The sequence below is a fragment of the Erythrolamprus reginae genome, chromosome 2 (assembly GCF_031021105.1).
Source record: "Erythrolamprus reginae isolate rEryReg1 chromosome 2, rEryReg1.hap1, whole genome shotgun sequence".
NCBI lineage: Eukaryota > Metazoa > Chordata > Lepidosauria > Squamata > Dipsadidae > Erythrolamprus > Erythrolamprus reginae.
In genome coordinates, this window is record NC_091951.1 from 1 (window position 1) to 25,264 (window position 25,264).

The window sequence follows — 25,264 nt, forward strand, 5'->3', positions numbered from 1 at the left end:
GCTTCCTGGCCGACTCGGTGTGTCAGTCAAGATGTGATTTGGGGCCTGTTCTCATGAGTTTCTCCTCTCCTGGGGAAATGCCATCGTCCAGCCGTGGGAACCTCTCCTGACCAAAGTCCAGGGAGAGGAAAGCCAAGCAGGCCGAATTCTTGCCCACTGACCAAAAGAGCCCCCCTTTCATTCCCTGCCCCTCCCTCGGCAGAGGCTCCACCCCTCCCGCCTCCCTGGATGTCACCTGCGTGGGTTGGAGGACCCTCGCTCGCCTCTCCTGCGGAGCCCCCCAAGGAATTCCCCTGACCCTGGAAGACCCCCGGCTGGGTGGGAGGGTGGGAGCAGGGAGGGGCTCCTGGTGCCCTCTGGGAGGGCAGTGCCTCTAGCCCAACCTCTGCTTCCTGCCCTCTCGGCACCAGCTCCACCTCTTGGCTGCGGCCTCCGCTCGGCCAAACCGTGCAGCCGTGCCCAACGTGGAGCCCTGAGAGGCTTCCTGCCAGCTGCTGCCCAGCCGTCGGACGGGGCCCCCACATGGCAGGCTGCGCATGGCTGAGTCTCCTGGGACGGCTCCTCTCAACACCTGGCAGCTGAGCCAGTGGTCCGTGCAGCCGGCTCTGCCGGAGCGAGTCAGTTGGCGGTCGGGAGGGGCCACTCGAGGAAAACATTCCTTGCACGGGGGGGGGGTGTTTCTCCATTTCCGCTAACGGATCGCCCGTCCCACCCGTCCCAGTTGCAACCCACCACTGCCGCCGGTCAGTGAGGCCCGTCCTGGTAAGGAACCCAATTCTGGGTCTTTGGTGTCCAGGCGGCCAGTGCAGACGTTGGGTGCAGAACCAAGGGCCTTGCCCCACTCTCTGCAGAAGGCCCTGGGTGGGTGGGGACTCGGGAGGGGGGGTTCAGGAGGGAGCCCCCAGGCATTCTTTCTTTGAGGGGCTCAAGGCCCTCCTGTGCCCACCCACCTGGACGGACACGGAAGGAGGACTGGCCACGCTGGCACAACCTGAGTGGGCAACGTAACAAAGGTTTGTGGGGGGAGGGGGACAAGGGGGGGGAGCTGAGATTCCAGTCTCCCAGTGTGGCTGCCAGGAAGGCTCTGGAAATAAAGGGGAATTTTGGGGAATCTGGGTCTTACCTGGAACCTTGGGACTTGGCGCTTTCTCAGCTGCGCTGTTTGGTTCTTGAGGTCCAGCTCCTTATTGGGGGTGGGTGGGTGTTGTGGTCCATTGGTTCCTTGACTGGGTTGTTGTTTCACTTCTCCACTGTCGGCCTGGTGTTAATCTTGGGAGTTGTGTCCCTGCTCCCCTGGGCGGGGGAGGCGGCTGAGGGGACCCTTTAAGGCCGATGGTCCTTCCTCCACAGTCCCTCCATGTTGTTTGGATGTGTGTTTATCACAGGCCTCTTGCTGAGGGAACAGGACCCTTCCTTCATTTCGAGGGAGGGGGCCCTCCAGCTCCAGGCCCTGAAGCCCTTGGGGGGGGGGACGCAGCCTCTGCCACAGCCAGCAGGGAGGGCTCAGGTGGCACAGGGACGGGGGAAGGACAGGCAGAGGCAGCCATGGGAGGCTATTTTGCTGGAACAAGCAGCCTTCCCTGGGGGGAACACCCAGAAGCCCCTGCAGCACTCGAACAAGGAGGAGGAGGGAGGAAGAAAAAGAAGAGAAGGAAGGAGGAAGAGGAGGAAGAGGAGGAGGGAGGAAGAGGAGCTTGGAAGTCTCCCTGCTTCAGCCATGTCCAGGGCCCGATCCACCCCGAAAGGCAGCGGCCTCCCGGCAGAAGGCAGATAGCCAGCCAGCCGCCATCTCCGGAGGATCCGAGCAGCCGCCGAGGCGGGCATCTAAGGCGGACGCCTGGCGCCTTAAAGGTCCGAGGGGAGGAGCGGTGGGGGGGCAAGGGGGCTGACCCACCGAGGCCTGGTCTCCAAGAACCCCCCCCCCCCGGGCCCCGCCGCCCCCCCGGATGCCGCCCCCGAAGTCCGCGGGGCCGGTGGGTGGCGAGCAGATGCCGGAGGAGCCTCGGCTGGGTTCCGCGGGATCCGCTGCGGGCTGGGCCGGCTTCCCCGGGGGCTATTCCCTCGGCTCCGACCCTTCCCGGGCGCGCCCTTCCGGCCAAGAGGCTCCGGCTGACCTCCAAGACCCCTCTCCGCCCCCCCTCGGCCGGCCAGGGGAAGACGCGCTCGCCGGACCGGCAGCCGGGAGGAGGCGGCGGCGGCGGCCCTTCGGTCCTCGGCGGGCTCTCTCGGCCGGGCGGGGGGCGGCGCGCAGGGCCGAGAGCGAGGCCGCCCCCGGCTACTCTCGTCCCCCACGGTGGGTCCGCCGGCACTCGGCCGCAGCGGGAGGGAGGGAGGAGGGAAGCCGCGCGCCCTTCCCGAGGGATGCTGCGGAGGCCGGTGGGGGCGGGCGGGGGGAAGCGGGGCCGCGCTGCCTCCTCCGCTGACCGGGGTTCTGACTCGCTCTCTCCCTCCCTCCCTCCCTCTTGCAGGCCCTCCTCCTCCTGCTCCTCCTCCGTCCGCCTCGCCGCTGACCATGAGCCGCGCGCTGCCCTTCCCCAATCGGTGTCGGCGCCGCTCGGGCCGGCTGCTGGCGGGGCTGCTGGGCGGGCTGGGGGCCGTCTGGGCGCTGGGCTTCGCGCTGGGCGGGGGGCACGAGGAGCTCCTCTCGCGCGCCCTGCCCCTCCTGCTGCCCCGCGCCCCCGCTCGCCCCCCGCTTGCGCCCTCCCCGCTCGCCCCCGCCGCCTTCCCGCTCTCGCCGCCGGCCTGCGCCCCCCCCGCCTCCGCCGCCCCCTCCTCCTCGCCGGGGCTGCTGCTGGTGCTGGTCTCGAGCGCGACGGGGCACGCGGGGCGCCGGACGGCGGTGCGGCGGAGCTGGGGGTCTGCGCGGGCGGCGGGCGGGCTGGCGGTGCGCACCGTCTTCGTGCTGGGGCTGCCCGGGCAGGAGGATGCGGCGGCGCAGGCGGCGCTGGAGCGCGAGGCGGCCGAGCACGGGGACCTGCTGCAGGGCCGCTTCGCCGACACCTACGCCAACCTGACCCTGAAGACGCTGACGCTGCTGCGCTGGGCTGACGCCCGCTGCCCCGACGCCCGCTTCGTCCTCAAGGCCGACGACGACGTCTTCCTCAACCTGCCCGCCCTGGCCGCCCATCTGCGCACGCTCGACCCCCGGCAGGCCGCCTACCTGGGCCGCGTCCACTGGCGCGTGGCCCCCAGCCGCGACCCCCGCAGCCGCCACCACGTGCCCGCCTCCCTCTACCCGGCCAGCATCTTCCCGCCCTACTGCAGCGGCAGCGCCTACGTCCTCTCCGCCCCGGCCGCCTCTGCTGTGCTGACCGCTGCCGCCCACGTGCCGCTGGTGCCCCTGGAGGACGTCTTTGTGGGCCTGTGCGCCCGCCACGCCGGCATCGCCCCGCGCCACCTGGCCCGCATGGCCGGTGCCTCCCGCCACCCCCCCGGACGGCTGCTGCTACCGGGAGATGCTCTTCAGCTCGCACGGCGTGGGGCCCGCCCGGATGCTGGCCATGTGGGCCGAGGGGGAGAGGCCCTGTTCTGTCTGGCAGCGCTTCCTGGGCCTGGCCCGGTGCAAGGCCCTGAGCTGGCTGGAGGCCGGGAAGGAGCAGGACGGCCCGTGAGAAGGGCAGGAGAGCGGCTGGCACCTGCGCCCGGCAGACGGACTCCCCTCTGCGGACTGCGAGACGTCCTTTGGGGACATGACGGACCAAGGGGCCCAGCGTGGACGGTCTTTTGTAGGGCCCATTTGAGCCTGGGAGAAGTGCCACCCGCTCTCTGGCAACTGACTCGAAGCTGCCCCACAGAACTGAAGGGGCTCGGACAGCGTGTGGGAACAGACAATTGTGAAGGCAGCAACGTTGGTCTCTTAGATCAGGACCCTGTGGGGCACAGGAGGAGCCTCAGGGTTTACCAGATGCTCCTGTGCCTGGGGGTGTGGGTGAAAGGGGGCTGCAGCCCTTTCCCCAGTGGGGGGGGGGAGGGAGAAAGCCCTCTGTGGCAGTGTCCAATTCCCTGGGGCAGAAAGACAGGAGACATCTACAAATCACCAGTGTATGTATTTAGGCCGAGATCCAAAGAGTCCAAATACCCTCCTCTCCCCCGGCTGTGTCCATGGGGGCAGCTGTCCAGCACAGAGCCTGTGTCCATCCTGCAATGGGAAGCGATGCCCCTCCCTTCTTTGCCCGCTATTTCCGGAAGCGATCCAGCGCTGACCTCTGGGCCGCAGGGAGTTTGGCCTTGGGGGTCGCTGGCTGCGTCTCTGCCTTGGCAGCCAAGCTCTTCCGCACGAGGGCCTGTGGGGAGGAGGGTGGGTGGGTGGGTGGGATGGGCATGAAGGAGGAACGTGAGGGAAGCCCCCTCCCCACAAGAGCCAGGGGCTGCTCCTGAATCAAATGCCACCACGTTCTTGTGCTTCTGGTGACGGATAAAAAGCAAACAATCGGCGGCTCAGCAGGATTTTTGGGTGGGGTGGTGGAGGGGGGCTGGGGCCCAGGGGAGGAGCGGGAGGCAAAGGTGTCCGGAGGCGACTCACCCGCTGCCCCTCGGCGGTCACTTTCTGCCTCCGCTTCAGCCTGCTCCCCGCGGAGTCCCGGCCCTTCAGCTTCCTCCGAGGGCGGAAGGGCCCCGTGGCCTCCGGGTCGTAGCCCTGTGGGGGGGGGGGAGAAGCAGGGGGCGCGGAGTCAGCCTCCTCAGACCCAGAGCCCCAAACCCCCGCATCGCCCCCTCCAACCGGGGCCCACACGCACCAGCCTCTCCGCCCGCTCCTGGCGCTGCTGCTCCGAGGAAATGAGGTCCACGCGGCCCAGCTCTGTGGGGTCCAGGGAGATGAGCTCCGACGGGATCTGGGGAGAGGAAGGTGCCATCAGCGGGGCTCCTCCCCACCCACCCCCCGAAACCCCCCTTTCATCCACGGCCTCGGCTCAATGGCTGGGAAGAGAAGCCCCCCCCCCAGGCTTCCATTGTCTCCAGCTGCAGGCGGGGGGGAAGGGCATGGGGTGCTGAGGCCACGCCCCTTCGGGAGGGGGAGGGGGGCTGACCTTCTCCAGGAAGGCTTTGACCTCCCACTCCTGCCTCTGTTTCCGGCTGCGGAAGGGGTTGTTCTCCAGGGCATCAAAGTTTGGCTCCCCGGCACCTGTGAGGCAATGGGGCTGACAGACGTCCTCTCCACACACCTCCCCCCCACCCCCGGATGGCCACTGCCACCCCCTCCCCCTTACCTGGGACCAGAAGGCTGGCAAAGCCCTTCTCGTGCCCCACGCCCAGCACGTCCTCAAAGGGGCAGAAGCGGAGGCCGTGGGAAGGGCCGGGCAACCCGTGGCACAGGTAGGGCTTCCGGGACGGGCAGACCAAGATGTCCTTGTACACCTGGGGGAGAGGAGGGGGCAGCTCATGAGGGGCCGAGTCGAGGTGGGGGGGGGTCCAGGCCCTGCCCGTAACATCACTCACCTGCACCACCTCCTGGCAGGCGGCCCCCAAGAGCCCCCGCTGGCTGAAATCCAGCAGCCCAGCCCCGGAGGGCAGCAGCAGAGAGTGGAGGCGCCGATACGCCCGGAGGTCGTAGATGTGGAGCTTGTGGTCCAGTCCTGAGGTGGCCATGTAGCTGCGGGGGGAGGCAGGGAAGGGCCGTTCTGCATGTCCTCCCATCCTGTGACCCCCAAACCCCCCCCCGCCCCAGGCAGCCCATCTGCTCACCTCCCAGAGGGATCGACCGCCACGGCCCTCACGGCCCCCTGGTGGCAGAGCATCCGGGCCAGCGGGGCCTTGGTGTTGGGGCTCCAGAGCGTCACTGTCCCTGTGGCGGAAGGAAGTCTGGGTACAGACGCTCCGGATAAGGGGGGCAGGGAGACGTCCACATGTGCTCCCTCCTCCCCCGCCTTACCATTGCTGTGGCCCAGGTGGACGATAGCGTTGGAGGGGTTCTGGGCCATCACCGCCAGCCGGCCGGCCTTGGTGCAGATGGTGGCCACCTCCTTCCCCACCGAGATGTCCAGGTACTGCAGGAACCCCGACTCGCTCTGGGGATGGGGGAGGGGGGAAGGACAGGGGACAGTTGGGGGGTGGAAAAAGAATCCCCCCTTCCCATGCCAGGCTTTTAAACCTCTCTAACGGAGCTGGCCCTGGGTGGTGAGGGCTTTGGCCAGGGGCCAGTCTAGGTGGCCTTGGGGGTCCCTCCAGCCCTGAGAACCACCGGCCAAGGCCTGCGAGGCCCACTCACCGCTGTGGCCAGCAGGAAGTGGTAGGGCAGGAACTCCATCCGCTGGACGCCGTTGAATCGCTTGAGGCAGTTCAGCTCCACGCCCTGCTGGTCGTAGACGTAGAGCCACTTGCGCTGCGCCACGGCAAACAGCGCCTCCGTGTGGAGCCACCTGCAACAGGCAGGGCCAAAAAGTGTGCTCACCTGCCCCCCCAAAACACAGCAGTTTCTTCCCGGGGGGAGGGGACAGAGATGAGTGGCCACAGACGCCCCAGGCCTCCTCAGTTGTGGTGAGAAAGACTCACAAATGTCGCGACCTTTGAGCAGCAGTGGCAGTGGAGCCATCCTGACAGGGGTTGCAGCGCCCCCTGCTGGGCAATGGCGGGCACCTCTGGCCCCCCGCAGTTCCACCCCTCCTTCCCCCCACCCCCGGGGCAGCCTAAGGCCGGGCCACTTGGGGGGCTCACGTGAGGTCGGTGATGGTCTCCATGACGTTGATCTCGCACGTCAGGGCCTTGGTGTGCCAGTCGAGGGCAGCCACGTGGCCCCGGCGGCCCCCCAGGAGGAGATGCCTGAAGTGGGAGCAATGCAGGGATGAGGTGGGGGGAGGGAGGACACAGGAGACCCCAACCTCAGTGGTCCGAGACGCTTCGCAAACCCCCTCACCTGCCATTGCGCGTGTAACTCAACCGGTAGGGGCCAAAACGGTCCAGGCGCAGCTCAAAGTGCTGTGGGGGGGGGGGGGCAGGACAGGGCGGTTATGAAACTGGGAGAGCCCCCCCCCCCCAAACCAGCGAATTTCCAGCCCTCCCCAGCCCAGAGCACCCCGCGCCCCCTCCCACCTTGGCACTGGCCGCGAGGTCCACAGCACCAGCGATGTCGCCCTGGGTGATGGTGCAGGTGTCTTCCTCCTCCTCCCCCTCCAGGAACCTGGCAAGGGGGGAGAGAAATTTGGGGAGGGGATGAAAGGGTCAGCGTTGCCCCGGGCCTCTTGTTTCACCCGCTTAAATAGGTTGGTCAACAAAATTAAAAACCCTTTCAACAGAAAACAGAATTCCGTTGCCAAGGGCGTTTGAGGAGGCTGGCCCCCCTCCCTCCCTCCCAACCCTGTCAATCAATGTCACAGAAGATGAGGGGAGATTGCCAGATGGTCGGACCCTCCCGTAATTCTACCTCCCAAGCAGCCTGGGGACAAACGGGCCAGGAAGGGGGGGGGCAGGACCCTTTGGGGCAGGAGGCTTCCTGGGGTCCCAGACGGGGGAGGCTCTGGGGGGGGCAGGTGTCCGCAGGGCTGCCAAGGGGTCGGAGCTGGTCAGGGAGCAGAGAGGCTGTGCACGAGTGGTGCCACTCCCCTGAAGGCACTGAAGAGCAGACCCTCCTCAAAAAGGCAGCTGGCGACTTGGTCTGGAATGGCGGGGGGTCTCTCCTGCTTGAGGACCCTGCAAGGTCCCTCCCGGCTCTATTCCACGCTGCCCTGTTGTGTTCCTCCTGGTGTGGGGGCACTAGGGGCCGGTGGAACGGCCCGCCAAAGGATCATGGCTGGGGGGGGCTCTGGGGGTGGGGTGAAGTGGGGGGGGTCTCACCCGGGTTCCTCCAGCAGCAGCAGCTCCATCCGGGCTGCCTGGTGAGCGGCCGCTTGGGCTTTGTCCTCCTGAGAGGCCAGTCGGTGCTTCAGCCGCTCGCTGGACACGGCCTCCTGCGGGGGACACATGGGGGCGTCAGAAGGGGGGGTGAGGGGTGGCCCAAAGGTGGCCATGTTTGGGTGGGAGGGTCCGTGGGTCTCACCAGCTGCTGTGGGGCTCCTCGCTGGAACTTGCGCGCCGTCTCTGGCGGGACGGGTCTGGGGGGTCCAGGGAAGGGGTCCTCTTTCTGTGGGGGGAGGGGATGTCAGCTTTGCCCGAGACCCGACTGTCCCCTCACCCCCTGCTCTTTGCCCTCTCACCCCTGAGATCCGCCTCTTGACCGCTGGCTGCTTCCTCCTCCGGGGCTGCCGGGCCCTCTTGGTCTTCGGAGGGGCCGCCCCATCGCCTTCGGCCTGGCCAGGCCCCTCACCCTCCCAGTAGCGCTGTGGCCGTCCAGCCTGTGGAAAGGAAGGGGATTGGGGAGGGGGCGCCCCATCCATCCACGGAAGCCCCCAAGGGCAGACCGGGCTGGTGAATGGGGGAGCGGTCACTCGCTCGAGCGGCGTAGGGGTTCTGACTAGATGGCCTCAGGGGTAGATGAGGGGATCATCCTACCTATCCCCACCCTACCTAGACGAGGGAACGGACGGGGAACTAATCAAATTTGCAGACGACGCCAAGCTGGCAGGGGTAGCCAACACCCTAGAGCAGCGGTCCCCAAACTATGGCCCAGGGGCCGGATGCGGGCCGCTGAGGCCATTTATCTGGCCCGCGGGTGAGTCTGTTGACCTGGAGAAACCCCTGTGGGCTCTGAGCCCTGCCCGGCTTCTCCGGCTGTGTCTGGGGACCACAGCAATGTCCCCTGCAGGGCGTGCTGCCACCCACACAAAAACAACCCCCCATGCAGTCTTTTCCAAGGCTGCACTGGGGAGCTGGGCATCGGGGTTGGGGCGGCAACGACAAAGAAAGTGCGGGCAAGTCTTGCACCAGTGAAGGTTCGCACACGCCTATGCGCACGAGCTCCTCGTTCTACCGCCAGCCTGCCATGCACCTGGGGGGGGGTGAGGGTGAGCACTCCGCCGCGAACTTCAGAGAGAGAAGTGGGGAGAAAGAAAGAAAAGGGGAAGAGAAGGGAAAAAGAGGGAGGGAAAGAGAAGTGGAGAGGAAGGAGAGAGGGAAGGAAGGAAGGTGGAGAAAGAGAGGGAGAGAGAAAGGGAGGGAGGAAGAGAGATAGAAAGAGAGATAGTGAGAGAGAGAGAGAGAGAGAGAGAGAGAGAGAAAGAGAGAGCAGAGGGAGAGAGAAAGAGAGAAAGAAAAAGCGAGCGAGAAAGATAGTGAGTGAGTGAGTGAGAGAAAGAAAGCAAGAGAGAGAAAAGGAGAGGAAGGAACAAGGGAGGGAAGGAAGGAATGAGAAATGGAGGGAAAAGGAAGGAAGGAAAGAAGGAAGGAAGAAGAAATGGAACAAGGAAGGAAGGAAGGAAGGAAGGAAGAATGAAATGAAAGGAGGAGTGGAGGAAGGAAGGACTTTTTGGGGGGGGTGTAAATTTTTTATAATTTTTCTCTCAACATACATTCAAACAACCCAGTGTACCATCTAATTTTCCATGAATAAAATGCGGTATTTTGTTAGTAACTAATATCAATCATCAAAAAAGTTGCAAAAGGTTTTTTTTCTAATGTTGTCATCCAGGTACATACTTTTCTTTTAATTAAATTCCCTCCTTAATGTTCCTTCAAAAAGTACAACACCAATTCTATTTCTAACGTATTAACCATTATGCCAAAGTGCTTCCTTCTTTCTTTATACATTTTTCTATAATTCAAAAAAACCTTCTATAGCCAATCAGATGTTAACAAAAGAAAATTAAAAACAAAACATAAACTTTTGTGAATTTCAGACCTTCTCCCCCCTCTAAATAAGCAGGGGGTTGGACTTGATGACCTGCATGGTCCCTTCCAACTCCAATCAATCAATCAATCATAAATAAATAAGAATGTGGGTTCTTGGGGGGGGGGGCATCTGTGGTGGGTGCCTATGGGAAGAGTATGATGGGGGGGTTGCTGAGTTTTCCATTTCAGAGCCCCCCCCTCGCTTGATGACCCACATGGTCCCTTCCAACTCCAATGAGTGAGTGAACGAGTGGGGCTGCCCCTCCCTCCCTGGCTGTGTGTGTGTGTCCGACTAGATGACCTCCGTGTTTCCAGTCCCCCCCCCCGGCCACCGCACCTTCTTCCCGGCCTGTGGATTCCCCGCTGCCGCCGCCCCCGCCGCCATCCTCGCCTGCCGCCGCCCCACGTGCAGGCGCCGCTCCAGCTGCCGCCGCTTCCGTACCCTCTTGGCCAGCTGCGTCCCGGAAGTGACGCCAGGGGAGGCGGAAGCGGACGCCATTTCCCAAGCGGGCCGAATCTCCCGCGGCCATTTTGGAGAAGGGCGCGGCCTTCCGCTCCGGGCCCTTCCTCGGAGTGGAGGATTTCAGGGCTGAAGCGCCGCCCGGGAGTGTCGTTCGGGACTTTTCGGCCTAGCCCGCAACGACGATACTGCGGCGAGGATACAATAAGGAGGAGCCTTTTTGCCCCGACTTAAGATGGCTGCCGCATTATCCGTCTCCCCCTCTCCCGCCCGGCCTTAAGATGGCTTCCCAGAAGGAGGCGGATCTCGCTTGGCCTTTCATGGTGGGGGGGTGGGGCAAAAAGGGGGATTCTGGGAGTTGAAGTTCTGCCGCCTCCAGGTTTGAGGAAGACCCGCTTTCCCACAACCAGGGACAGAAAGAAGAAAGGGGGGGAAAGGGAAGATCCAGGAGAGGGAAAAAGGCCCCTCCCCACCAGCAACGCTCCCTCGAATTTGTTTCCGGTGTGGGCGGAAAATTATAGTGTCTGAGCAGCAGAAGGAAGGAAGGAAGAAGGAAGGAAGAAGGAATAAACCCCTTCTCTTGTATTAAAAGAAACGAATAATTTAAACAACCCCAAATCCATCACTATTAAAACTAAATCAACCAGCAAAACTATGAATAAAAACAGGTGGGGGCTGGGGGTTTTCTCTCTGTTATTGTGTAAGTGCTTTTACCACCTGCTTTGAATCAAGAGTCGCTTCTCTCTCTTTCTCTCTCTTTCTCTCTCTTTCTCTCTCTTTCTCTCTCTCTCTCTCTCTCTCTCTCTTTCTCTCTCTTTCTCTCTCTTTCTCTCTCTTTCTCTCTCTTTCCTGCCGTCCCGGGCTGGGTGTGCATGCGCACGGACACCCCTTGGCCCCATTCCGGTGGCGCCGGGAGTGGTGTGGCCGGTCATCTAGTCCAGCCGCTGCCCAGGCAGGAGGTCTTCCGCCAGTGGTGCTGAAACCTCTTTGGTTCACGTGCCGAAAGGGGGAGGGGGGGGGTAGGCTGCACACAGAGGCACACGCCCCTCCCCCCATGCATGTGCAACCCCCCCATGCTGCCCCCCCACAGGCCTTACAGAAACCTGTACGGGGGGGGGGGGGAATAACCAAAAAGTGTTTGGAAAACGTGCTGTGTCTGTGACCCTTCCAGAGTGCAAAAAACCCAGAACTCTGTTTTTCCAAACTTCCGGTTTGTCCACTGAGTGATTATTATGATTATTTTGCCTGGGGGGCTTCAGGGCAGCTTCACTGAGGCATCCGGAGGCCGAAAAGCAGCTGACCCAAGGCAGAGTCTTGCATGCCAGGTGTGGCCCTCGTGCCGTAGCTTCCCCATCATGGTCCTCCAGTGTTTCTGACGAGCGGCAGTCCAATCTCTTTGGGAAGGTTTCAAGGGACGAAGCTCCCACAACCTCCGAAGGCGACGTCTCCTCCATTGAAGAACTGTCCTCATGGTCAGACACTTCCTCCTTATTTCCAGGTTGGATCTCTCCTTGGAGTCAGCTTCCATCCATGGTTCCTTGCCTGGCCTTCAGGCGCTTTGGGAAAATAAGTAGACCCCCCTCCTCTCTGTGGCAGCCCCTCAAGTGTTGGAAGACGCTGTTGCCGTGTCTCCCCTGGTCCTTCTTTTCACCAAACTAGCCGTGTCCAGCTCCTGTGTGTGTGTTTGGGCCTCTGGTCCCCTCATCGTCCCGGTTGCTCTTCTCTGCCCTTTCGATACAAGGTCTCAACACCTTTTTGTTTGTAGTGGGGTCACCCAAAGGGTCTGTGTGGCCTCTGCCCACCAACGTTCTCCAGCCAGCAGCTGCGCCCTCATTCTGGCTTTGGATTCACCGTAGTGGTTTCTGCTTGCGGGCACAGCTGTTGTTGCATCTGACCTCGGTTGTTGCACCTGGCACGTCACAAACCAGCATCCGTTCACTACGGAATAACTGACATCTCCGACTGAACCTCTTGCCGAAACTGACGTTCACCGGTCAACGCTCCCGGCAGGTGTGTGCATTGATTATTATTGTTTTATGAATCCCAGCGGCCAATTAGGTCCCACAGAGTTGGCCTTCGCTGGGTCCCGTCCACTAAACAATGTCATCTGGCGGGATCCAGGGGAAGAGCCTTCTCTGTGGTGGCCCCGGACCTCTGGAATCAACTCCCCCTGGAGATTAAAACCACCCCCTCCCTCCTCGCCGTCTGCAAGACTTTGAAAACCCATCTATGTTGTCAGGCATGGGGTGACTGACGTGTCCCCTGGCGAGTAAGATTTATGTATGGTTATGATTGCGATGTATGGTTGTATTTAATGATAAGGGTTTTTAGTCATATTGTACTTTTAATTATTGGACTTGTCATATGATGTTTACTGTTGTTGTGAGCTGCCCCGAGTCTTCGGAGAGGGGCAGCATACAAATCTAATAAATTATTATTGTTTTCATTGTTTAAAACAACGATTGGAATTGTCAGCCCCCCAGAGGCAAAGATTGGGAGATAGAAACAGGGGTCCACTATTGAGAACCGGACGAACCGGCTCCCACCAACGCAGGGGGCTTGCTCTCCGGTCGGAGGCCCTCTTCCAAGTCGCCCCAGCTGTCTGTCAAGCCTTGAACCCTGAGCTTCGATCTGAGGGTGGGAAGGAGGTGGACCCTTTGGCGCCCCCTCCACTTGACCTGCAAGAAGCCCCCCCCCCTTAAGTTCCCCCACACCAAAGACCTCCAGTCACGCCAGACGTAGGAAAGGAAATCTTTATTATTCACCAATGCAAAGAGAGCAGCTTACGACCGACAGCAGGCAAATTCACAACAGGCCCAGGGGTGTGTGTGTGTGTGTGTGTGTGTGCGCATCAGGAGCACGTGGCCCTTGGGGGAGGGGCTGCCTCTGCAGGGAGGGAGATGTGCAGGTTGCAGCTCCAGAGGGAAGTTCCTGGGTTGCTTCGCTCCCGGACCCTCCCGAGGTGGAGACGCTGCGAGGGGCTTCGTTCTCCCTCTGGGCCGAGTTTCCCACTCACAGCGGCCGGGAACCAGGGGGGATTTTGGCTCTCTTCCTGGGCCCCATTGGGGAGCCGGACGCTTCGGTGGGGGGAATCCTGGCCCTTCCTTCCGTCCTGCCATTGTGGGAGGGGCGGGCAGGAAAACCCCCACCCCAACTCAGGGAGCCACTTCAGCACAGGACTCAAAAACAGCTCACAGGAGGTGCAGGGGGAGGGGTCTCTCTTAAGGCCTCCCGTCCACCTGGGGGGCCCAGAGTAGGCCAGGCTGGCTGATAAGAGCCCCTCCCCCAATGCAGCATGTGGGAGGGGGAGAGTCTGCCCAGGACCTTGCTCTGAAAGCTGCCCACTTGGGGGGGGGAGAAGCGAGGCAGGTGTCCGAGGAGGCCCCGGGGACAGTTAGCCCCCCCCCCCCAAAGGGATGGGGTGGAAAAGGGAACAGGGATCCCCGCTTCCTGAATGCGGGAAGGACAGACAAACACTCTAAGCAGGTTCAGCACCCCCTCCCCACATTTATTATTTATTCTTTATTAATTAAATGGGACTCTGCCCACTAAAATCCCTGGGGTGGGGAAAAGGGGGTCTCCCAAGGCCTCCAGCCCTTCCTTCAGGACCCAGAGTGAGGCTCCACCGCGCAGGAGGCCGGTCACTTCGGAGTGGGGCCCGGCGACGAGGACCCGCGTCCAGAGAGCTGCTGCTTGCCGGCCCCCTGGCCCTTCTTGGGGACAGAAGCAACAGGCTGTGAGGGTTCAGGGGGAGGAGCTTGGCTGCTCCGCTCCGACTGCCCGGTCGTTGTCTTCTTCTCCTTCTTCTCCCCAAAGACTGCCGGAAAGGAGAGAAAGCCGACAAGTCAGGGGCGGCCTTTCAAAGGGGCTGCCAGGGTGGCGGGAGGCAGCGGCCTACTCACCTTGCTGCGAAAGCACCTGCAGGAAGCCCAGGAGCGCAAAGGTGACCAGGAAGAGGCCAATCACGTCCTCCACGGAGGGGGTGGAAGAGCCTGGAAAGGAAGGCAGGTGGTGGGTCCCATAAGTGGACATTGGGCGCCCCCCACCCAGCCCTCTAGGGGGGTCTCCCTTGACGCCGCGTCTTCCACCAGGGCTTCCCAGACAAAGGGGGCTCCCGTTTCACCCGGCCCAGGCAAGCAATAGCAATAGCCCTTGTCCACCGCTCTAGAGGGCTTTACGTCCCGTTTACAGAGTCAGACGCTTTCTCTCAACAATCTGGGTCAGCGATGGCAACCCTTTTTCTTCTCGTGTGCGTGCAAAGCTGGCATGTGTGTGTGCCAGCACACAACCCCCATGCGCCCCACACTATGCTTCCCCGCGCATGCACACACACACACACACACACACACACACACACACACACACACCCTTGGGCCATTTCTCTCCCTCTTCAGCTTCCCTGAAACTTCCAGAGTATGAAAAACGGCCCAACAGGCAAAAGGGAAGTTCAGAAAAACAGACCTCCAGTTCGCCTGCTGGGCTGTGTTTCGTTCTCTGGAGCCTTCATGGAGCCTCCTGAAGCGTCCGGAGTGTGAAAACGGCCTCCCTCAAGGGCTGGCAGAGAGCAGAATTGTGCGGGACTTAGCACACATCCCCGTCCCACCTTAGCAGCCCACCTCTGGCGCATACGCACTGGCGCTGTGGTAGGGCAATGCCCCACATGCCCTCAGCTATGGCTCCACGTGCCATGACGGATTTGGGTCCTCGTTTTATCTACCTCGGAAGGACAGAAGGCTGAGTGGACCTTGAGCCTGGTGGGATTTGAACTGCCAAACTGCAGGTAGAGGGCAGTCAGCAGAAGTGGCCTCTAGCCACCGAGATGGTCTCTTAAGGATCAGCAGCTCTCAGGCAGGCCACGAGCCATGCCGTGGGCCCAAAGGTGCTTCCCTGTAGACCCAGGCTGACTGCACCCTAAACCACCCCCACCCCATAATTCCAGTGCTGGGCCTGCAGGAACTGACTGGCCCCCACAAAGAAGCCCTCCCCCCCAGGAGCAGGGTTCACACGAATGCCACTCTTGGGGCGTCTGGCAGGCTCTGGACTGATGGTAGCAGCCCTATAGGTTGTGGGGTTGCCCGATATTCATTGGTGCCAAGCAGGTGTGGGCCCAAAGGGTCAGTATCGTAGTTCCTCCAGATTCTGGACGGTGGGCCCCAGGGCCGTGTGTTTGTTCTTGGCCCCCCCTTGCTTTCGGTAGGTGGGGGACACACCCTCCGCCCTTCACACACACACACAGAGCCCCCGCTGCTGTTCCCCACAGGTGGTCAAGAGCCCACTGCTCTGCACCTACCTTCCACGTTCAGCTTCAGGGTCTTCTGGAGTCCGTCCGGGCCCAGGCCGACGTGGCTCACGTAGCAGCTGTATGAGCCGCCCTGGTCCCCTGGCTGGACAGCTGGCAGGCGGGCAAAGCTGGTGAAGCTGTAGGTGCCATCTGGTGCCTGCCGGTGCCCCGACTCCCACGTTTCCAGGAGGACCTTGTGGGGCGCGCCGGGACTGTGCCAACTCCAGACCACGGAGATGCTCTGGGGGTAGTAGCCGGCGATCTCACAGGCCAGGTCCGTGTGGGTGTTGACGGGCACCGGGAAGGGAACCGGGCGGAGGGTGACCTTGGGCGGCTCTGGGGGCAGAAGGGTCAGTCCCACTTTTCCTCCCAGGAAGAAACAACTGAGAAAAAGAAGCTAGAACATTTCCAAGCCCGTTGTAACCTACCACCCACCCTGTGAGGCAGGCAACCCCAAGAGAGCGACAGGCCCAGCACCCCAGGCTGGAGTTACTGCTCTGTGGCAGCCGGTTTCCCCCCTTGCCCCCCCCCGGGTCACTGACACCCCCACCACCTGGGGATTCTCAGTCTGCGGCCACCAGGGAACCAAGCCAGAAGGCCCACTATCCGGAAGGCCCCCTGGCCTGGGGAAGCCTTTGCTTCAGTGGGGCCAGAGTGCTTGCAACCCCCCCCGGGAGGGACCGGGCTCCTCCGTTGGCAGAAGGGGGACCCTCACGCGGCCAGACCACAGAGCGTTTCTGGCCTTCAATCCAGGCGTGGGCCACGCTGCCTGGCAGTTCCCCCAGGTGGAAACTGTGGAAAGTGGCGAGTCGACCCCCCACCCATCAGGAGGGGGTACAGGTATTCCCCTTCGGCTACCCCATAAGTGACTCTGGGAACCAGCGAGGGTTCAGAGGAGGCTCTCCAGGGGTAGGTTCCTACCGGAACGGTAAAGGATGGCACAAAAGTTGCGCAGTTTCGGGTGTTGCGTGCGTGCGCGCTCCAGCGAGATTCGCATGTGAGGAGGCAAAAGATTTGCCCTAACCTCACGTGCATGCGCAGAAGCAAAGATATGCTGGGAGACACGTGCATGCACACAAGACACCCAAAACTGTACCCACAGCGCACCGGTAGCAGCGATAGAGCCATCCGCCTCTGAGGCCCTCCCACCCTGTGGGCTGCCCCCTGCCCCAACCGGCGAAGGCCGCGTGCAGCAGCAGCAGATGGGGAGAGCGGGAGCCACTCACGCATGATCTTGAGCTCCACGGCCTGCTGGGCTTGCAAGTGGGGCAGGTAGACGGAGCAGATGTAGGTCCCTTCGTGGCGCACCTGAGTGCTCGGCAACTGCAGCGAGATGTTGTTGCTCTTGGGGTCCAGGAAGAGCCGGGCCCCCTCCTCGGACACTGCCATGCTCTGGGAAGTGCCGTCGTAGGCCAGGACCACCTGTCCGGCCCCACCGTGCTGGTGGCGCCACTCGACCGAGAAGGCCGTGGCCGGAGCCGAGAAGCCACAGTCCAGCAGCACGTCCTGCCCCAGGCGGGCCTCCAGGTGGGGTGTCCGGGTGAAAACCGAGAGGACGGCTGCACAGGAAGAAGAGGAGAAGCGGTGAGGCCTCTGGGCCCCACCCACACCTACCCCCGGCTCTGCCCCTCTGCCCAGAGCCAGGCCCCGATCCCAAAACCCCCTTTACTTTCTTCTAAGGCAGTGACAGGGAACCCTATCAGAGGGCACGCGGGACTTTGCCCTTGGTCAGCTGCGGCATGCATGGGCGCGCAGGGGCAGCCAATGATCTGTCTTGGGAAAGGCCGTTTCTCTCTTTTCTGACCTTCCGCTTGCCCCTCGGGTTGGTTGTTTGCCCTCTGGAGCTTCCGGCAGCTTCCCTGCACCCTCTGAAGAGCACAGCGGAAGACGGGCGTTTCCCAAACTTTCCATGTGTCAGGCTTGAGCAAGGCCTGCGCACACGCATGGGGGCAGTGTGGGGGAGGGGGAGGGGGGAGGCCTGTTCGCTCTCACTCTTCGAAGGCTTTAAAACTCTCCTGCATGTGCTGGTTTTGCCTCTTCCTGACTCTGTGGATTCATTTCCCGCCTTGATTGTTTTAACAACTACAGGGAGTCCTTGAGTGACGGCCCCAAAATTTCCCTTGCTCAAGCGAAGACCGTCATTAAGTGGGATCTGCCCCATTCTATGACCTTTCTTGCGCGGGTTGTTAAGTGGATCCCTGAAGGTAAAGCTAGTGAGACGGTTGTTAAGTGAATCTGGCTTCCCTTGTTGGAAGGTCGCAGAAGGAGGTCAGGAGGCCCCGGCAACCATCCTGACCACGAGCCGGTGACCAAGCATCGGAACTTTGATCACGTGACCATGGAGCGGCTGAAAAACGGTCGTAAGTCACTTTATCCAGTGCCGTTGTTAAGTGGAAATGGCCACTAAACGAAGTGGGGGCTGTGACCCCCCCAAGGTCTCCCAGCTAACTCCCATGGCCCAGGTGGGACTTGAACTCAGGGCCTCCGCTCTGGGCTGTTGCCTTTATGCCCTGATCTAAATCCTGCTGGGAGGGAGGGAGGGGGAGGGGAGGAGGCAGCATCTTCTCAGCCATACAAAGTGAAAGTGAAAGTGAAAGTGAAAGTTTGCTTTTCGAAAACACTCATGGCCTCCCCGAAAAGGGGCTCTTTGTTGGGGACTTTAAGATGCCCCCCCCACTTGCTGAAACCTTTCCCGCCCACCACCATCCCAGGGAGACGTAGGACTGCAACTCCCATCCTCCCCAGCTGGCTGGGGAAAGGACCTTGTCAAAGGAGGAATCCCCCAAGTCCATCCAGGGTTGTTCTGGTCCTCAGAAGGGGCAGCCCCACTGATCCCTCCCCCCCCAATCAATATCGCCCCCACCACCCCAATTGGAGGTCTACCTGTCGCCATGGTGATCCTGCTTGCCTCTGGGTTCCCAGGCAACGGCCCCTCCTGGTGAAGGATGCTGCTGACCCCAAAGTCCACCTCGGGGTTCTGGATGGTGGCGATGACCCAGCGGCCCTCCAGCGAGCGGGGGCAGCCCTTCTGGCCCACCAGCCCCACGGCCCAGGACACGTGGGCCTCCCGCGGGTGGTAGGGGTTGATCTCACACGCCACCTCGGCCTCTCCGGGCCCGGACAGAGCGGAGGGCCCCCAGCGGGGGTGGGCGCTGGCCCCCTTGCCTCTCCAGAGAGTCCCAGAGGCGTCTGTATGGAGGGAGAGAGGGAGAGAGGGAGGGAGGGGGCTTTCAGTTGAGCCGGGGTGGCCTAGGGGTTAGAGGGCAGCCCTGCAGGCTCCTTCGGCTGACTGCTAGCTGTAGTTCAGTGGTTCAAATCTCACCACCGGCTCAAGGTTGACTCAGCCTTCCGTCCTCCCGAGGTGGGTCAAAGGAGGACCCAGATTTGATTGATTGATTGAGTGATTGGATTTATATGCCGCCCCTCTGCAAGGACTCAGAGTTGCGGAGAGGGGTGGCATACAAATCCAATAAATAATAATAATAATAAAATAATAATAATAATAATAATAATAATATCAAAAAACAATATACAGTATAAATATCTAAAAATCCATTTAATGTAACTAAACCTCTAAAGGCCCTAAAAGCATTTAAGCTTTCGAGCAACAGACACACTGTACACCTGTCGGCCAGGGGGCTGGAATCTAATGGCTCCAGGCCTGGTGGAGAGATGAGACTCTTGCGGAAGGCGAGGAGGGTGGGGGCAGTGCAAATCTCTCGGGGGGGGACTGATTCCAAAGGGCCCCCCAGAGAAGGCTCTTCCCCTCGGCCCCACCAGGCGGCATTGTCTGGTTGACGGGACCTGGAGAAGGCCGACTCGGAGGGACCTGACCGGTTGCTGGGACTCATGCGGCAGAAGACGGTCCCACAAGATTGTTGGGGGCAAGAGGCCGATTCCGTCAACCGCTTAGAGAGGGCTGGAAAAGCCCCGGGAAGCGGTAGATAAGTCTTAAATGCCGTCTGTCTGTCTGTCTGCCTGTCTTCCATCCATCCAAATGAGAACCTAGATTGTTGGGGCAAGAGGCTGATTCTGTAAAACCGCTTAGAGAGTGGTAGAGTGGTAGATAAGTCTTAAGTGCTGTTGCTATTCAGCTCCTATTTGTTTGTTTGTTTGTTTGTTTGTTTGATTGTTTGTTTGTTTGATTGATTGATTGATTGATTGATTGATTGATTAATTAATTAATTAGATTTGTATGCCCCCCCGGGGCAGCTAGCAACAGTAAAAAGACAAGGTAAACAAATCTAATATTTAAAAAAACCCCAATTGAAGAGACCAGTCATACCATACATACATTTTATAAGCCATGGGGAAGGGGATATCTCAATTCCCCCATGCCTGAGGACAGAGGTGGGTTGACCCCCGCCCTTCTCTGCCTCCCCGCTGCCCAGCCCCCCCCCTTACCGAGCAGCTGGAAGGCCAGGCCGGGCTCCACCTCGGCGGGCAGGGTCTTCTCCAGGGCGGCTTCGGACAGGCGCTGCCCGGGCGGCGGCAGGACGATCAGAGCGCGGCGCTGGCTGAGGGCGCTGGGCATGACCGACCCGGCCCCGCCTCCCCCGCTGCCCGCTTCCTCCACGAACCAGCAGCCCAGCCTGGCCGCGGTCGGCGGGGAGGCGGCGCCCAGGGACGCACCTGCGGGGCACAGCGAGAGGCTCAGCCGCAACGCCCCCGCCCCGCCCTCGTCCCGCCCCGTCGGGAATCCCCGCGCCCGCCCGCCCGCCCGCCCGCAGCCTGGCCGGACTCGCTGCCCAACGGCCGGGGGGGGGGGGGCTGGCCGGGGAGCTCGGGACGCGGCCGGGGTTGGGGTCCCGTCGGGGGTCGCAGGAGCCCCGCTTCCCCCCTCCCCCAGAGCCGGAGCCCCCCCGCACTCACCCAGCAGGAGCGAGAGGAAGCAGCCGGGCAGCAGGCGGGGCCGGAGGGGGCTCGTCCGGCGGCGGGTGGGCGCGGAGGAGGCGGCGGCGGTCATCGCGGGCGAGGCGGCCGGGCGGCCGGGCCTGGACAGGCGAGAGGAGCGGCGAAGCGACGCTGCGCGATCCGTTCTCCGCGGGCCACTTTCACTTTCGGCGGCGGAGGAAGGGGCGGGGCCCTGGGGGCGTTTGGACCGACGGCCCGGGACGCGGCTGGGGCAGCGGTGGAGAAGGGGCGGGGCCTGGCCTTTGCTAAAAGTCCCGCCCCCCCCCAGTAGATGCCGCCCGGCCGGAGGGGTCTTCCGCGGAGCTCTTCTGCCCAGCCAGATGGGGCCTCCCATGCTGGCAGTGACCACCAGGGGGCACTGCCGCCGGCCCAAGACGAGGGGCTAGTCCCGGGACGGGGGACCAAGAGGAGATCCCAAGGGTTTTTAGGAAGGGAACTGCCCGCAGATGATGGGAATTGGCTTTGGGGCAAGTGAGCTTGCGTTGCTGTGTGTGTGTTTGTGAAAGTTCCCAGATTGTTGGCTCGGCCTCTGCATCTAGGCCTTCACGCCAGCTGCACGTCCAGCTGCTCCCCAAAATGTTGACCCCCCCCCACTGTGAGGGGGAGATGGGCTGAAAGGGAGGCCCCACTGAGGGCGGAGGGAGCAAAAGTCCCCCCCAGCAACCCTCTCTGGTCCCCAGCAGAGCCCCGAAGGAAGTGGGGTCCCAGCAGGGCCACGGCAGAGCTGGCGAAAGGCGGCAAGAGAAGCCACGTGCCCGATCGGACTCCGAAGCCTTTGTCATTGGGGGAGGGCTGGGGGGCCCCTTCCACATTCATCCTTCCTGTCCCTCGCCCCCTCCCCCTCCTGGGAGACCGGCCTCCCTCGTCCCTCTGCCCTGGGCTCCCCCCAACATCCCCCCCGGGACACCCCAGGGACGGGAGGGAGCGGGACCCTCGGAGGAGAAAAGGGGGTCACGGCAGATGCTCCTCCAGCTGCCTCTTCCATTCAGGGCTTTTCACCAATCAGATGAGAGCTGGGAGGCGCCTTGGAGGCGGGTCCTTGTCCCACCGCCTGCTGAAGGCCCATGTGGCTCTCCCGAGCGGAGTGACGGTTGTCCTGGGCCACCACTTCCTTCCCCATTGAGCAGAAGGTGACCCACTAATGCGGGTCACCTCCCCCAGGCTCATATAGTTTTACCTATGGTTTTAAATTAATGGGTTTTTAGATACTTTTTCAATTAGATTTGTTTATTGTACAGTTTTACTATTGTTGTGAGACGCCCCGAGTCTGTGGAGAGGGGCGGCATACAAATCTAATAAATAATTATTAATAATAATAATAATAATAATAATAATAATAATAGCCCTTGTAGCTTCGAATGGAGCTGTCGTTATTTGTTTATTCATTCGTCCAATCCCAGTGGGGGCTCAGTTTGTTGAGGACCAGCTGCACCACCCAATGCAATGACCACTATGAGGACCCCAACCCAAACCTTTCCCCCTCCCACTCTGCGTTTCCCAGAGCCCAGAAGGGGGGAGGCAAGCTCAGCCCCCTAAAGGGAAGCTGCTTCGAGGCCACAGGCAATTTGGTCAATCTCTTTTTGTAGGCGAGGTCTCCAGAACTGGACACAGTATTATTCCGAATGGGGTCTCACCAGCACTTTATACAGCGGGATCATAATCTCCCTCTTCCTGCTTGTTATACCTCTAGCTATGCAGCCAAGCATCCTACTTGCTTTCCCTACCGCCCGACCACACTGCTCACCCATTTTGAGACGGTCAGAGATCACTGCCCCTAAATCCTTTTCTTCTGAAGTATTTGCTAACACAGAACTGCCAATGCAATACTCAGATTGAGGATTCCTTTTCCCCAAGTGCATTATTTTACATTTGGAAACATTAAACTGCAGTTTCCATTGCTTTGACCATTTATCTAGTAAAGCTAAATCATTTACCATATTGCAGACGCCTCCAGGAATATCAACCCTATTGCAAACAAACAAATAAATAAATAAATAAATAAATAATACCACTCTATAAAGCCATAGTTAGATCCCCACATAGAGTATACTGCATTCAGTCTGGGTCACCACACACACAAAAAAAGACATTGAAACTCAGGAGAAAGTGCAGAAGAAGCGACCAGGATGACCAGGGAATTGGAAACTAAAACATACAAAGAGCGGTTGCAGGAACTGGACATGGCCAGTCTGGTGGGGAGAAGGACCAGGGGTGACGTGATAGATGTGTTCCAATACTTGAGGGGCTTCCAGGCCGTTCTCCAAAGCACCAGGAGGTCAGATGAGGAATAATGGATGGAAGCTGACCAAGGGGAGATTCAACCTGGAAGGAAGGAGGAACTTCCGGACAGTGAGAGTGACCAACCAGTGGAACAGACGTTGCCTGCGGAGGTCGTGGGAGCTGCAACTCTTGAGACTTTCAAGGGGAGATTGGACGTCCCTTTGTCCGAAAGAGTGGAGGGACTCCCGCTTGAGTGGAGGGGTCGGACCTGATGGCCTGCAAGGTCACTTCCAACTCTAGTAAATAACAACAACAGCCACCACCACCAGGCAATTCCCTGGGTCTGGCTTAAACTGAAGGCCAGACTGTCCTTGGAGTGTGGGGGTGAGCAACAGTGGGGCAAGGACAGCCTCCCCCCGCCCCGTATGGGTTCCCCCCTGCAAGCTCACCTGGCTCCTGCCCCTCCCCCACAGCCCCAGGACGGCGCCAGCAAAGAACCAGGCCAGGTGGGGGCTTAAAACAGCAATAAATATTTATAGAGAATTTGTGGCTCTCGCTTAGGAAAGTCCAAAATGAAATTGAAGGACGTTGATTGTCCAACGGAAGGACCACAGCAGAGTCCAGCTTTTGCCTCATGTCCAGAGTGCCTGGTGTGTGTCCAGTCGGGCCTCCAGCCATCTCAGAACTGCCCTCTGCAAAAACCCCTTCGTGGGGAAAGGAGGGGCTCTCTCCCCCCCGAAAGTCTGCACCCGAGACAGACACGCAGAAGGGGGGAGGAAGCGGCTGCAGCCGTGCAAATGGACAGGGGGGGTCACTCAGCATCACCCTCTTCTCCCCCCCCAAAAGAAGATTTCAGGCAAGGGCTGCAAAAGAGGGCCTGGGGGGCACCAGAGTCGATGAGCCCCCCTCCCAGGGCTGGGCCCACTGCATGGTGGGAAGACAGAGGGGAGACCTTCGCAGCCGCCCCACCCCCTGCAGAGACCAGGAAGGGGCAGTGTCGGGGCCCGTCCAGTGACAGAGGGAGGGCACCTGTTCTGGGGCTCACATGTTGCTGCCGCCCGCAAAGCCCAGGTCGCTGCGGGGGGGACCGTCCCGTGGCCCACTCGGCCTCCCCGGGGATGCGTGAGGGTGATGAGGCCGCCTCCTTCCTGGCCGGTGCGGTGGCGGTGTTGCCCGGGAGGAGGCTCCCAGCCGCTGCCCCCAGCCGGTGCCTGCGCTCGCAGTGGCCCTTGTGGCGCATGAAGCTGTCCCGCCACATGAACTTCTTGCCGCAGACGTGGCACTGGTAGGGCTTGAGGCCCGTGTGGGTCTTCATGTGCTCGGTCAGGTGGTGCTTCATCTTGAACTTCTTGTTGCAGACAGGGCAGTCGAAGGGCCGCAGGTTCAGGTGCATGTTCACGTGCCGGTCGCGCATGCTCTTGTGGGAGAAGGCCTTGCCGCAGTGGCACAGGAAGATCTTGCTGCTCTCCCCCGAGGCCCCCCCCGGCAGCTGCACCGCCCCGTGCTCCACCGACGACGCAGGGGCCCCCGAGGCCCCCGAGGCCGGCAGCAGCAGCAGGGGGCCGCCCGGCAGCTCCAGGGGCAGCAGGGCCCGCGGGCCGGTGGGAGGGGCCGGCGGCGGGGGCGGCGCGGGGGGGAAGGCCACGTCCTGGGAGGACTCGCAGAAGTTGACCTGCTCCTCGGGCGGGGCCGCCTCGCTCAGCGTCCGGACATCGCTGATGCTCAGGGCGGCGGGCCCGGGCGGCTCCTCCTCCTCCTCGTCCTCGTCCTCCTCGCAGGGGAGCACCAGGCCTTCCTCCCCCTCCCCCTCCGGGCCGCCCCCCCGCCCGCCCCGCTCCTTCTTCACCGGCGCCCACTGCCGCTGCGGGACCGGGCTGGGGCGCACGTAGGCCGGCCGTCGAGCCTCGCTGCTGCCGTCGTCGGGCTCGGCGCTGCGGGCGAAGGGTGCGGGCGGGCGGAGGCGTCGCGGGGCGGCCCGGCGGAGGCCCTCGTCGTCCGGGCGGGGCTGCTCGGGGCCGTCGCGGCGCGGGCTGAAGTAGCTGCTGCTGCTGGGCGACTGGCTCTCCCCGACGGGCGCCCCCGAGGAGGAGGAGGCGGCGGAGGCAGAGGCGTCGGGCGGGCGTCGCTGCCGCTCCTTGAGCAGCTCGGTGCACTTGTCCACGATGTGCCACATCTGCAGGACGCTGCCCACCGTCAGGAAGTTGACCAGGTCGTCGCGGGCCATGCGGAGGCGCCCCGTGTAGGCGGCGGCCAGCACCAGCTCGAAGGCGCCCGGGTCCATCACGCTGGGCAGCTCCACCGCCCGCAGGTCCTTCAGCAGCACCTGGTCGTGGAAGTAGGGCGAGCAGGCGGCCAGCACCGCCCGGTGCGCGCGGAAGACGCGGCCCTGCACGTGGATGGACAGGTCGCACAGCTGCCCGTCCAGCCGCTGCCGGTTCAGCGCCTCCAGCAACGCCCGCGTCGCCTCCGGGAAGGCCACCTGCACCGCCGCCGCCTCCGCCATGCCGCCCGTCCGTCCCCCCCCGACGCCCCTCCCGCCCTCTGCGCACGCGCCGCCCCGCCCCAGAGGGGACGGACCAAGAGCCCTCGCGCCTCCTGCCCCCCTCCCGTGGGAAAGACGAGAGGAGTCCGGGCGTGCAGAAAAATAGTCTTTATTCATCGCCCGCTTCCATTCCCGCCCCTCCCCCCCCCCG

The 25,264-nt window shown here is 61.9% G+C and overlaps 4 protein-coding genes across 5 annotated transcripts; 1 reads left to right on the top strand and 3 right to left on the bottom strand.

Moving 5' to 3' along the window:
- The first annotated feature begins 1,771 nt into the window (after positions 1 to 1,771).
- Positions 1,772 to 3,707, top strand: B3GALT4 (beta-1,3-galactosyltransferase 4). The gene is given in 3 exon segments (XM_070736933.1): positions 1,772 to 1,851; positions 2,469 to 3,424; positions 3,426 to 3,707. Coding segments are annotated over 2 exon segments (1,098 nt in total). The 5' UTR covers positions 1,772 to 1,851; positions 2,469 to 2,512; the 3' UTR covers positions 3,612 to 3,707.
- Positions 3,708 to 4,027: 320 nt separating this feature from the next.
- On the bottom strand, positions 4,028 to 10,210 carry WDR46 (WD repeat domain 46). Of its 2 annotated transcripts, none has more exons than XM_070736932.1 (16): positions 10,139 to 10,210; positions 8,127 to 8,264; positions 7,970 to 8,053; positions 7,768 to 7,880; positions 7,027 to 7,114; positions 6,851 to 6,912; positions 6,652 to 6,756; positions 6,206 to 6,356; positions 5,870 to 6,005; positions 5,683 to 5,782; positions 5,437 to 5,590; positions 5,208 to 5,355; positions 5,028 to 5,122; positions 4,737 to 4,832; positions 4,523 to 4,636; positions 4,028 to 4,283 (listed from the first exon to the last, which is right to left on the bottom strand). In XM_070736932.1, exons 1-16 carry the CDS (start codon positions 10,193 to 10,195, stop codon positions 4,176 to 4,178), a joined length of 1,749 nt encoding a protein of 582 aa, XP_070593033.1. In that variant the 5' UTR covers positions 10,196 to 10,210; the 3' UTR covers positions 4,028 to 4,175. The 2 variants fall into 2 exon arrangements, with proteins under 2 accessions (XP_070593033.1, XP_070593032.1); XM_070736931.1 differs by having other exon boundaries at positions 10,034 to 10,210.
- Positions 10,211 to 12,895: 2,685 nt separating this feature from the next.
- On the bottom strand, positions 12,896 to 20,700 carry TAPBP (TAP binding protein). The gene is made up of 7 exons (XM_070736934.1): positions 20,310 to 20,700; positions 19,842 to 20,069; positions 18,321 to 18,626; positions 16,664 to 16,996; positions 15,447 to 15,773; positions 14,059 to 14,148; positions 12,896 to 13,973 (listed from the first exon to the last, which is right to left on the bottom strand). The coding sequence occupies exons 1-7, from the start codon at positions 20,683 to 20,685 to the stop codon at positions 13,798 to 13,800; spliced, it is 1,836 nt and encodes a 611-aa protein (XP_070593035.1). The 5' UTR covers positions 20,686 to 20,700; the 3' UTR covers positions 12,896 to 13,797.
- A 2,380-nt stretch (positions 20,701 to 23,080) lies between these two features.
- On the bottom strand, positions 23,081 to 25,097 carry ZBTB22 (zinc finger and BTB domain containing 22). Its single transcript, XM_070744215.1, has one exon. The coding sequence runs from the start codon at positions 25,072 to 25,074 to the stop codon at positions 23,383 to 23,385; it is 1,692 nt and encodes a 563-aa protein (XP_070600316.1). The 5' UTR covers positions 25,075 to 25,097; the 3' UTR covers positions 23,081 to 23,382.
- Between the last annotated feature and the right edge of the window lie 167 nt (positions 25,098 to 25,264).